Source organism: Prosopis cineraria, unplaced genomic scaffold, assembly GCF_029017545.1.
Source record: "Prosopis cineraria cultivar Desert tree isolate PC_DT_omini unplaced genomic scaffold, ASM2901754v1 PC13, whole genome shotgun sequence".
Classification (NCBI taxonomy): Eukaryota; Viridiplantae; Streptophyta; class Magnoliopsida; order Fabales; family Fabaceae; genus Prosopis; species Prosopis cineraria.
Genome location: NW_026555344.1, coordinates 7,529,611 through 7,542,304, shown reverse-complemented (window position 1 = coordinate 7,542,304; position 12,694 = coordinate 7,529,611). Strand labels below are relative to the sequence as shown.

At 30.1% G+C, this 12,694-nt stretch overlaps 2 protein-coding genes across 5 annotated transcripts; both read right to left on the bottom strand.

The window, feature by feature from the left end:
• On the bottom strand, window positions 1–3,696 carry LOC129290744 (hevamine-A-like). 4 transcript variants are annotated; one of them, XM_054927666.1, is made up of 7 exons: window positions 2,489–3,694; window positions 1,711–1,815; window positions 1,411–1,622; window positions 1,114–1,324; window positions 795–1,032; window positions 546–696; window positions 1–452 (listed from the first exon to the last, which is right to left on the bottom strand). In XM_054927666.1, the coding sequence occupies exons 1-7, from the start codon at window positions 3,642–3,644 to the stop codon at window positions 438–440; spliced, it is 2,088 nt and encodes a 695-aa protein (XP_054783641.1). In that variant the 5' UTR covers window positions 3,645–3,694; the 3' UTR covers window positions 1–437. The 4 variants fall into 4 exon arrangements, with proteins under 4 accessions (XP_054783641.1, XP_054783640.1, XP_054783643.1 ...); XM_054927665.1 differs by having other exon boundaries at window positions 1–696; window positions 2,489–3,695; XM_054927668.1 differs by lacking the exons at window positions 1–452; window positions 546–696 and having other exon boundaries at window positions 851–1,032; window positions 1,152–1,324; window positions 2,489–3,696.
• Window positions 3,697–7,368: 3,672 nt separating this feature from the next.
• On the bottom strand, window positions 7,369–9,710 carry LOC129290745 (uncharacterized). Its single transcript, XM_054927670.1, has 2 exons — window positions 9,322–9,710; window positions 7,369–7,825 (listed from the first exon to the last, which is right to left on the bottom strand). Exons 1-2 carry the CDS (start codon window positions 9,607–9,609, stop codon window positions 7,634–7,636), a joined length of 480 nt encoding a protein of 159 aa, XP_054783645.1. The 5' UTR covers window positions 9,610–9,710; the 3' UTR covers window positions 7,369–7,633.
• Between the last annotated feature and the right edge of the window lie 2,984 nt (window positions 9,711–12,694).

Here is a 12,694-nt window from a genome sequence, read left to right as displayed (position 1 = left end):
TAACAAAAAAAGGCAAGCATTTGTTGAGTTTCACAAGGTCAAAGCAATGCAGTAAATTCTCACAACTGAAGTAAAGTTACAAATCGTCAATTATTAAAGAAAATGAAATGCATTAATGTAATGTGCACACAACGGACCAGTTATCTACCATCTAGATTAGAAATTGTCACGTGATTTGTGGAATAGTGTTCTTCCCTGATGATGTTATGTGAATCTGACGCTTCCTCAACATCACCGATAAAATATGCAGGCTGCTTTGGTTGGCCAAGTTGAATATTATCATTTGACAGAAAAGAAATTATATCTAACATGGAGGGTCTGTCTTTTGCTTGATCTTGTACGCACAAGAGGCCAATCTGAATACATCTCTGCACTTTGTTCAGCACACTTGGTTCATTCAATGTTGAGTCTATTAGCTCTAAACCTCTACCTTCATTTCAAAGCTGCCATGCCTAAAAAATCCAAGCATGCACCAAAAGCTTAACAAGCCAGTGATTAGAATAATACACAATGCATTTTAAAAAATAGTAGTCTGAGAAACTCACATATCCTATGAGATTAAGAGGACGATCTAAATCAAATCGACCGTTATTCTTTTTACCACTGAGAATCTCTATTAGCAACACACCAAAACTGAATATGTCTATTTTGATTGAAACAACACCATTAATTGCATACTCTGGAGCCATGTAGCCGCTTAAGTAACAAGAAATCAGATGAATGTTAGACAATCCCAAATCAAGCAAAAGTCACATAGGAAGTGCTGAAAATGAGTGGCAAGTTTATAAACTTACCGTGTGCCAACTACTCTATTTGTGTTTTCTTCAGATTCTCTTAGTCCAAATATTCGAGCCATACCAAAATCAGATATTTTAGGATTCATTTCTTCATCAAGTAATATATTGCTTGCCTTCAAGTCCCGATGTATCACTTTTAGTCTTGAATATTTGTGTAGATAAAGAAGTCCTTGAGCAATTCCTTCAATGATGCTAAAGCGTTTCTCCCAATCTAGTACATTTCTTCTGCTTGCATCTGTCATAATGTAAGATGCTTATTAGAAAGTTTGACTCGCTAAAACATTCATAATTTTGTTGAATATAAAATAAGACATGCCAAATAGATAGAAATCTAAGCTTTTGTTCGACATGTACTCATAAACTAATATTCTTTCATCTCTTTGGATGCAAAACCCCAAAAGCCTCACAAGATTAGTATGCTGCAATTTTGCCATGAGTTTAGCCTCATTCTTGAATTCTGTAAGCCCTTGTCCAGAGCTTTTAGAAAGTCGTTTTATTGCTACTTCCTGCCCATCGGTTAGTGTCCCCTGAAAGTATTATTGAACAAAAGTCATATCCATGTAATTTAAAATTTCAGTTCTTGCACGCGCACGCACGCACATATACACGTTACCTTATATACAGGACCAAAACCACCCTCTCCTAGCTTGTTTGAATCTGAGAAATTGTTTGTGGCAACCACAATGCCCTCGAAACTGAATATTTCAACCTCATTTCTTTCCTTCCCATGTTTCTTGTTCCTTTTAGGTTTGCCATACACCATGGAAATCATTGCATTGCCTCCAATTTCATGTAATATCTTCTCTTGCTTTGTTTTTCTATCCACTGGTAATGTGACATAGAAGTTCAAGTCACCAAGAGCACCTTAACTCAGTACTTTATTTGGATATTATTAATACTATATGGTAGTTACCTTCTGCTTTGTATTTTCTCAATAAGGCATAGCATAAGTAGCAGATCAGAGGTAATGCTAGACTTGCTCCCACTGCAATGATAAGCCATATCCACCACCTGTTTACTACAGTTCACAAAAATATGATTTTCAAGGCACGGATATGATAGTGCCAATTTTAAATGGAGGTTAATACATCTACCATTTAGCTACTACTGTATTAGTAACATATCTTTGATCACGTATCTGAATGTAATAGGCCTTGTTTTTATTTATCTGTTTTTTTCTTACAGGCCTGTAATGACTTTGCTTAGATTTTGAATAAAGTTATCATTTCCCATTCAAAAGAAAAAAGGCAATCAGCATTCTGCAAGGTTTTGCCTTATTTATCTGTTTTTTGTTTCAGCTCATGTACTCTGTTTTGTTAGTGCTATTTAATATTTTATATCAAAATCTAGAAACTACGACAATGGCTGAGAGCTAGATTGATCTATTTTGTATAAGAGTATTCACAAAGACGATATTTTTACGATCCTATTCAACTTCTCTGAGGTGTTTCCTCGGAGCTGGGGACAGAATCAGTTTGTTCGCCAAAAAAAAAAAAAACATATGAAGGAATCAAGAAATAACAGATATGTCATGCAGGTTGCAATTATTTCTTAATGTCAACTTAAAACTGCATATAATAGTATCAAGATTTCTAAGCTATTCCTAATGCATTAAAATGTCAATGTTCGTTGCAAATAAAATCATAATATCATAATTTATAGCCTATTGCACGCCAGGGAACAGGGCATACCTTTGGCTCTAACAATATAAATTGACTGTGCTTTTTCTCCTGCAGCTTCAGTGAACCTGGTTCCTTTAAGCCATATCTGGCATCCAGTATTGTTAACCTGATTCACTGGTGCATAAGCCTCACAAGAACAATTATTCCAGCATATGATCCCACAACACTGCCTACCAAGATTCTCACTTTCGTAAACCTTGATGCTACCAGTGGACATGTAACCAAAACGCTCTATAAAGCCACTGTCATGTTTCCTGCATTTGGGAGTGCTTTGGGGTGTGCAAAGAGGACCAATCTGAAGGTACGTACTGTATCCACTCAATCTATCTTCGTACCTTGACCACAACATTACACCTCCATAGTTAGCTGACTTCCTTACAGCGGGAAGTACCTTAGAGGTTAACAAATCAGCAGGAACATAGCCACTGGCTGCTATTTCCTGAGATGCTGGCAACCCCAGGAATATTTTCGACCCATTTAATGATGTCGCCCATTGGTGCCACGCATTGACAAACGCATCAGTATTGGATTCTGAATAATCGCAGGGAGGGTTGTTGAAGAATTGTACCCAGACATGATCAAAAAGGCCTGTATTAAGGGCAGTCCCAAGATTAGCATCAGGAAATGGGCATTGAGGAGCTGCAGATAGGTACACTTTTTGGCTATCAGTGCTGTGTGACTTAAGGTAACGTGCAAGGTCCTCCAAGTGTGGGGTAGATGACTCTATATCAAAATCTATGCCATCCAATACGGCATCTCCAAGTGGGCGAGAAGATGAGCTTCCACCTAAGAAGTTTCTCCATAAGTAATCAGAAACATTTTGAGCATCCTCAGAGGAAGATAAAGAGTATTTCGCAGATCCTCCTCCAAGAGAGAGCATCACCTTGACTCCTTGTTCTTGACAATATTTGATCTCACTGCCCATGGTGGTGCACCCAGATAAAGAAGGGTCACAGTGATCGGCGAGGTTGAGCCGAGGGGTTTCGCCATTCCCAAACCTCCAAAGGAAGCCAATCACTACAAAAGAGTATTTTCCTGTAGCACACGTTTCTGTAAGATTACCCTCATCACCATTCAGACCCCAGTAAACGGTAATGGCTTCGGATTCGGAAGAGCCAGGTTGATTGAGTTGTGAGAAAAGGAGGAGTAGAAAAATTTTGGTCATCGTCCAGCGGGGTCACTAAGCTAATCTGATATTTAATTTCTCGCGTTTAAATCAATGGCTTCTTGCTTTATACTTTATAGCCACATCGATGCAAACAACATTACAAGACAAGTCAACAGCGCTAGTCTCGCAGACGGGTCCCCCAGGACGCGTTTTCCTCCTGTTTTCTCGTTCATTTTCAGAATACTCTTCTAATTTTATTTATAAATCAAATTTTAAAATATTTATTTAATTTTATTTATAAATTATGATATAATTTTTTAAGTAATATTTAAAAAATAATTTTAAATTATTTTTTATAAAAAAATAATGTGGCATCATTTTTAAAATTTATTATATAAAAATATATTTAAAGATTTACACACTTTTATTTTTTATATTTTTTACATGAAATTAATAACAATAATTTATAAAAATAATTATAACAGTATCAATTTACCGTGTGAAATCCATCTGCCTGCGTCGGTATCTATCTATCCTATCCAGTGAAGTGCGTGGATCCTAAATCGGGCACCCGTAATGTGTTTTGGTCCTTTTGATCGGGTTCCTCCATCATGTTCTCGCAGGTGGTGTGGTTTTGTGATCAATGCGGACATAAGCAGTTCGTTATCTCTTCCGTTGATAGATTAGAATTTAGAATGGCTTTAAATGCTTCGTCTAAAATGCAGGTGTCCATGTTAGAATAGAATGTTAGAACAGCAGATAATAGTCAAGCAATCTATAGCCTAGTAACATAAATTTCAAGTATTTAACTTGTCCTATGCACACACAAAGAGGAAAAAAAAAAAAAACAGAGAGGGATAAGAGGTGATGATTTCAATTAAAAAAAAAAGTTAAATTGTACATTCGATGCTAAAATTTTAATTTAATCATTTAATTTTATAAAATATTTTTCAGTTCTTTGACATAACATTATTAGTTATAAATAATTATTTTTTATGTCAATCATTATTATTTTTAAAAAATAAACATGACATGTCAACACTTAATAATCTTTTATTAATATTTGAAAGTTTAATATAAAAATTTTTTATAATAAAACTAATGATGTTAGAAATAAATGATAGAATATACACTTTATAAAATTAAATGATTAAATAAAATTTTATGTAAAATTAAAGGATTAAAAGTATATTTTGACATTAAAAAGAAAGAGAAAAGTGAAATGATGTAATGACAGCTATGTCCAAAAAAATTATTAGAAGATAAGCAAAAAATGTTAATCCAATCGTTTGTAAATATGAAAATTTAGTTTAAGTTACTATATATGATTCATCAGACTTGTATGGCTCATTTGTATATGTCCACATATTTGCAAAAATTTCAAAATTTTAATATATTTCTGTACAAGTAACTTATGATTTATATTCTTATTTCTAATTCTCCCATAACCTTTTATATAATCCGTTGTTTGATTCATTAATCAATGTGGCACCCCATCAACCACTTGCTCATTTATTTAACCCTTGAATAATTTTCTAAGTCATGTTAGCTCGATATCATTTGTGCGTGTGTATGCAGCCGTTTAATTGAGTATAGTTGGGCTCAAGTTCTCCTTTGCTAATAAAAAAAAGGTTAATTGCTTTCTTGAGTACCCAGCAAATCACCAATGACATGAGACTTTAATTTAAAGTTAATTTTCTAAGTCGCGATTGCAAAAAGCTAGAGGCACGTTGAACACCCCCAGAAACAGGCTAGATCCGCCTTGACATCGATGGGGTTGTCAACTCCATTAAAGCTGCTACTTGTAGTGGAATCGTACGAGATAATAAAGGCAATTGGATTAAAAAATTTTTCAAATACCTCAGTTATCATCCAAGCACAATAGCAGAACTATTAGGCATTTTAGAAAGTCTACAGCTTTGTTGGAATGCCCATTTCGATGAAATCAACGTATACTCTGATTCTGTGGAAGCACTCTCACTTATCCAACATAATTTCCCTGATAACCATCCTCTCTCTGAAATTATCAACAGAGTCAGAATTTTAGTCATAAAAGATTGGATCATTTAACTTCGAACACATGTTTAGGGAAGCAAACAAATGTGCGAACATGCTCGCTCACCTAGCCTCTTGGGATAACCTTGACCTTATTATTTACAATCATCCGCCCTTAGAATGCAGATCCCTTATGGAATCTGACATAACTTGATTTTATTCAACTTTCACACAGTTTTTCCGTGTCCTTGTATTCAAAAAAAAAATAAAGAAAAGGCTAAAATGCATAAAAATTCATAGAATTTTAAGACAATTGTATATAACCTCTCTCACTTTTAAAAGCTTAAAATTAACTCCCTAACATTTAATTTCATTTCTCAAAACCCCCCTATTATTAATTATGTTATTTTTTTTTATGAGGGTTAAAATGCCATTCAATTAAAAAATATTATTAAACAATAATATTATATTGTATAACTGTTTATAACAAATTTTTTATATTTTTTAGATAGTTGAGGCATTGATAATAGTCAAAAGAAATGTTATTATCACCATATAAAATTTTAAATATTTATTTTGTGCTAATTTTTTTTATTTTTTTGTTATCAATGGTGCATAGTTTTTTTAATATTAAAAGATATGGCAATATTTAAAATTTTAAGTATTTCAATTATGTGCATTACATTAATCTAACATAAAAATATAAATAAAAATTTATTTTTTAAAATAATAAAATCATGCACCATTGATAACATAAAAATATGGATAAGACTAATATAAACATAAATATTTAAAATTGTATATAGTGATAATAACATTTTTTTTTATTGTCAATGCATCAACCATCCAAAAACTATAAGAAATTTATTATAAATAGTTATACAATATATTATTTTTGTTTAATAACATTTTTAATTGAATGACATTTTAATTCTCTTAACAATAGAGAATTTTGAAAAACAAAATTAAAAGTTAGAGGGATTGATTTTAAACTTTTAAAGGTGAAGAGAGTTATATGTAATTCTATCAAAATTCAAGAAAGTTTTATGTATTTTAGCCTGAAGAAAACTACAATTACATGTACCAGTAATTGGGCATTTAACTTCGGGAGTTACCCCATTTGCAAGCAAACAAATTAGATATGCCTGTGAATATAGTCCTAACTCAGCAATAAATATATGTAACTCAATGACATTCGGAGTAACAATACCAATCATTATGTTGGTAAAAAAAAAACAATATCAATCAATGCGCAAAATAAAATTCATAATAAATTATTCAATTCACAAGTCCTGATAAATGAAATAAAAAAGAAATAAATGATTATTAAAAAAAAATCATCGCGCCCCGTCTCTTGAAAAGAGAGTAATGGTGATGTTAATGTCTCTTAGGAAGTAGGGACATCACAAGTGTGGTATTGTCATGTGGGTCAAGATTTCACTCTTCGTGTTCGTAAATGGGACATCGATCATTTTTTTGTCCGCGATTCTCTTTCCAATTTGAGCATGTTCGGCTGAAATATCCCATTCTATTTCCTATTAGCCTATGTTACATCATTTCCCAAGTGTTTCTAACCCCAACAAAAGTCAAATACTACTTCCTAATTCAACTCACTTACCCCAAAGTATCACCAAACCTCGATTAGATTTACTTGGTGCTAGAAAAGAAAAAGAGAAAATTGGATGGTACATATCCAGTAACTTTTTCCCCCTTTAGCTCAATTCAGGACAAGTCATAGAACTCCCAAAGGATAGAACCGTAAGTAAATGCTGTCCAGACAATTAAATAAGTACAAGAAGAATTTTAATATTAAAACAAAATTGCCCAAGACACAACCATTCATAGTAGTGCTCCCTAACATGAAGAGTATTATTCCAATCATGCATTAGAAATTATTGCGTTAAGTATTAGCTACAGGACGTGAAAGACGGCTCAAATTTCCATTTGCATACGGTGACCTCATGACAGGCTGCATATTGGTTGGCAAGTAGCAGTGTGGTAGGAGATACCAAAATGACCTCAGGAGTACCGAAGGCTACTCAATCAATTCATTATTGCAGTCCTGGCTCATCGTTCTCTTCCTTCTCAGGATTTTCCTCTTCCTCTTCTTCCTCTTTCTTTTCTTCTTCTTCCTCATCCTCTTCTGGAGGATCTGCAGGCAATGGCGCTGGCAAAGGTGTCTTCATTGGGCTAAACTGAGGAAATATATCTGGTCTTCGTCCTGGCTTAGGCCTTTCCCATTCCTATCAGTAGATATATTCAACAACCAATCAGCTCAAGGATAAAACTGCCACATGCTAGAAAGAGCAAGAGAGCAGACAATCTCACAAAGCTAAATCTACCCTGACTCTTGAATTTAACTATTTAACTAATGAGTTTATGCGTAACTGGATTATGGAAACAAGGTTAAGAAAAAAAAAAAATCTAAGAGAAGTTTTCTGGATAAATTGTCTTCTACCAAACTAAATTTTCTTCTATATACGATGGAACGACAAATAATCCTTAACAACGTTTAAAGAGTGGTGCTCGATATGAAACATCATTCTTTGCTTCTCATTGCTCCAAAATGTACATAAGGAAATAATAGTTTTCATCAAGATAATTTCTCACCCACAGAACACAAATGAAGTGCAAACATTAAAATCAAAAACTACAGAGGAAAAAATTCACCAATAAAACCTCCAAACCACACAACATGCAACATCATTCAGGTTTCTTGGACAACCCACAATATTATCTTTAGCTTCAATGTGAGAAATAATGAAAAGAAATACATTAATTCATCATTGTATAAGCTCCAATCTTTAGAGAGCGTGAATTTTAATTTCTTTGACATCATTCAGGAGTCTAAAGTGTAATCGCTCATGATAAACTTAATTTGATTACTTCATCCAAATTCATCTGAGACTAGTATTTGACAGCACTGATCAAACCTGAACTTCATAGAGTTAGGACTTTTTATTTAAACATGATAAATTCATCAAAGTACAGTACAAACTCCTGCTAATGAGATCATAATACTACACTTGGGCATTACAAGTCATTAACAGCTGCCATTTCAAGAATCTTTTTCTCTGTATTCAAAAGATTCAAGTGCCTTACAGCAATTAGGACATATGTCCAACACACTGATCTTCATAAGCTTACGTTCAAAAAATTATTACAGTAAGCAACATAAGATTAAACTAGAGTCCTATAAAAGATCACAAAATCCGCAGCCCACTCATGCCCAATTATTACCGAAAGCTGTTGAAAAAAGAAACCGCAAGAATTATCCCCAATCAGCAGCCAACGAAAGCTATAAAATAAATTCAAGCCATTAATTTCACGTTTTTCACGAAAATCATCCCAAAATTAAAACAAGATTTCTTGTTTAAGCCTGCACAAGTATTCCTCTTATTTTATTCCTCTTATCACATCAAAAGCCCAAAATCATATTCCTCTTCAATATCATATTTTATCAAACGGCAATTAAAGTATGACATCTTCAATCTTAGTAGCTGAAAATGGCAGAGGGTAGAATAAATCAATCATATCAAAAGAACAGTTCACCGCATCTTAAACGAATCACTACGAAAACAATCACTCATTAACATCAACATTTTCCACTCAATTCAGAAACCAGTCAATAAAAAGCGGAATTAATTCAACAAAAGAGTAAACACAATTATAAGGTGCAACAGACTTTCCCGAAGTAAGCGAAAGAATGTATAACCTTAAAAAAAAGGGGGGGGCTTACAATTGGAAAATCGAGAGGTGAGCGACGAGTCATCTTCTCTTCTTCCGGAGCCATACGAACGATGTGCCTCTGTAACCGACGGGTTGGGACGAGAAGAGTTGCAGAAAGGTGGTGGAGAGACGGAACGAACAAGAGAGAGGAACAAAGAAAAGGTCGACGAGTGAGGATCGAAGAGGAGGATTTGGGAAAAGAACACGATGTAGAAGAGAAAGACGAAGACGAAGGGAAAAGCGACGGAACTGTGGCTGAAGTAGACGGTAAGGGCATGTTCAGGCCGAGCAACGCCATGGATGCGGCTGAGTGGCTCTACTTCTGCGCTTTCGTTGAGGAACACAAATCCTTCGTTTATCTTGACGGATTCTCAATAACGGCGTCCACCTACCGTCCTTCTGGCTTGATGCTTCAACGCCATTAAGTCGGTTCATTTACCTAGTAATTTCCCCCGAAAAGTAACCGAGTCGGGTAACCCAGTCACAACTTGCCAAATGGGTTGAAACTTGAAAGTTGGTTTGGTGAACTTAGGCCATGTTTGGTGGTATTAAATTGGTAAGATAAAAATAAAATTAAAAATAAAATTTTAATTTAAGTATGATTGGTATATAAAAATTGCAATTCTTAAGAATCTCAATTCTATCAAAAATGCTAGAATCCAATTCCATTATATTGACCATAAAATTGCTTCAATTCCATTGAATTCAATTTGTGGACCTCATTATCTTTATCTTTTTTATCCATTTATAATAAAATAGGTTTTTTTAATTTAAAAAAAAGGATAATTTAGTCTTTTCTTATTTTAAGTACCTATATAAATTAATATTATATTAAAATTCTATCTTCATACCAAATACACTTTTAAAACTCAATTCTATTCCAATTCTGATTTCAATTCTGATTCCGATTTCGATTCTAATTTCATTAAAAACTCTTCCATCATACCAAACGAGGCCTTAGTGTGCATGTGGTTTTTAATTTATTAAAAATTTATTTAATAAAAATTAAGTATTGTAACGAAATTTATATTTAAATATATTTTTTAAAATTAATTTGATACATTTAAAGTTATTTGAGTTATGATAGTAAAATATACTTTTAAATATATAATTATCAAAAAATATATTAATTTATAATAATTTATAATTTTTATTATACAAATATAATATATTTAAAATATTTAAAAAATGTGATAAAGATTTTAAATAACATAAAATTTAATTTATAATGTTAAAAAATTGATATGTTATTATTTGTACTTTTTAATTTGTAATTTTAAAAAATGTAATAAAGATTTATAATTTTTAAATGCTAAAAATTAACATGATTAATTATTTAATTTATAATTTTAAAAACTTGATACTTAATTATTATTATTGAAATGATAATTATATTTTTAATAAATTAAATATTTTTTAAATAAAAGAATAAGAGATTAAATTTGGGATAGTATGGTCAAATAATATTTTACTTTTTAAATTTATTTTTTAAAAATTTTAAATAGTTATGTTTCTCAAATTCACTTTTAGCCACTGTTTAAATATACTTTCAGAATGTATTTTTTGGTAAAATATTTTACCCAAAAAACTTTTAATATCCTAAAAATAAAATTTTGCTTTATAAATATGAAATGCAAGCAAACCAAACGGGCCTTTAGTGAGTATTTAATTTTTAATTTGTCAAAAATCAGTTCAGTAAAAGTCACTTGTTATAAAAAAATTTATATTTGAATATATGTTTTCAAAAGATAATTTAATAAATTAAAAATTTTTTGAATTATAATTAATAAAATGTGCTTTTGAATGTACAATTATAAAAAAAATATTAATTTATAATAATTTATAATTTTTATTACACAAATATAATATATTTAAAATATTTTAAAAATTTGATAAAGATTTTAAATGACATAAAATTTGACCTATAATTCTAAAAATTTAATCTCTAATCATTTGACATTTTTAAATTTGTAATTTTAAAAATTATAACAAAGATTTATAATTTTTATTATAGATTAATGTTAAAAATTAACATGATTAATTAATTAATTTATAATGTTAAAAAATTAATATATAATTATTATTATTTAAATGATAATTATATTTTTAATGAATTAATTATTTTTTAAATAAAAAATAAAAAATTAAATTTATTGTAGTATGATGAAATAATATTTTATTTTTTAAATTTACTTTTTAAGAGTTTTATTATTTATTTTAAAGCACATCCAATCACATTTAAAAATAATTTTTTAAATAAACTTTTTAAAAAAATTAAAAATTAAATAATATTTAAATTTAAAATTTATTTCAAAAGTCTTTTAGGAAATGTGAAAACCAAGGGCGCCCTTAGGTTCTATTTCTCACATGAGGAGGAACGTGGGCTGTCAGGCTTGCCCAACACGCAATAGAATAACATTATTCTAAAAATAAAAATGACGGCAATGACAAATGATGATGACTTATGATTGGTAATTCGAACAACGAACCGAATTTATTTAAATCAAACTCAATTTAAATTAAGTTTATTTAAATTAAACTTAAAAAATTTTACTATTTTTGAAAAACTCATATAATCAAATTTAATCCTAACACCTTTAGACTTTAAGGTTATTTGGACCGTCCTGAATACTCAAAATTTTTTAAAAATATTTTTTTATTTTTTTATCAATTTTAATTTTAAAATAATTTTGTTAAACATAAAATATTATTTTAACTTTAAAATAATAATAATAATAATAATAATTTATTAACTTTATAATTAAGTAACTCTGTTACTATTATGTTGTATTATGTGTAATTCATTCATAAATATTTTTTTTATTTATAAATTAACGTCTTATTTATTTAAATATTGCTCTTATCATAGTTATATAAAAATATTTATATATTTTAATTAAATTATAATATTTTAATTATAATCAAGTTAATCTCAATTCAATCATGGTTGGACTACTAATTTAAAATTATTATCCTAATTAATTTAAATTTTTTAATAACTATTGAATAAACTGTGCTCTTTATTTTTAAGAATATAAAAAATAATTATTTAATTATGAGTAAAATACCATTTTTTAAAATTTTTTTCTAACTTTTCATATTGTTTAACCCTTATATATAAAAGGTATTTACTTTAATTTATTCTTAATTTTTTACTAAATATGGCATAGACAATAATCAAATAATTATTTAAAAATATTATTTTATTTATTATATTTATCTAATAGTAAAGTTAGGAATTTGTACGTGCTCAAATTTTATTTTAAATTATTTTTAATTTAAAATTAATTATTTTATTTTATAAAAAATATAAATATAATTTTTTGGATAAGAAAATGATGTATATGACTCAAAACATTTTTTTTGAAAAAAATTGAGTCTTA

Coding starts and splice junctions, on each gene's coding strand:
- LOC129290744 (XM_054927665.1), bottom strand. CDS start 3,644: ATGACCAAAATTTTTCTACTCCTCCTTTTCTCACAACTCAATCAACCT. Junction 1,033..1,113: donor CTTAGATTTCTATCTATTTG/GCATGTCTTATT, acceptor ACATTATGACAG/ATGCAAGCAGAAGAAATGTA. Junction 697..794: donor AATAGAGTAGTTGGCACACG/GTAAGTTTATAA, acceptor TTGTTACTTAAG/CGGCTACATGGCTCCAGAGT.
- LOC129290745 (XM_054927670.1), bottom strand. CDS start 9,609: ATGGCGTTGCTCGGCCTGAACATGCCCTTACCGTCTACTTCAGCCACA. Junction 7,826..9,321: donor CACCTCTCGATTTTCCAATT/GTAAGCCCCCCC, acceptor ATCTACTGATAG/GAATGGGAAAGGCCTAAGCC.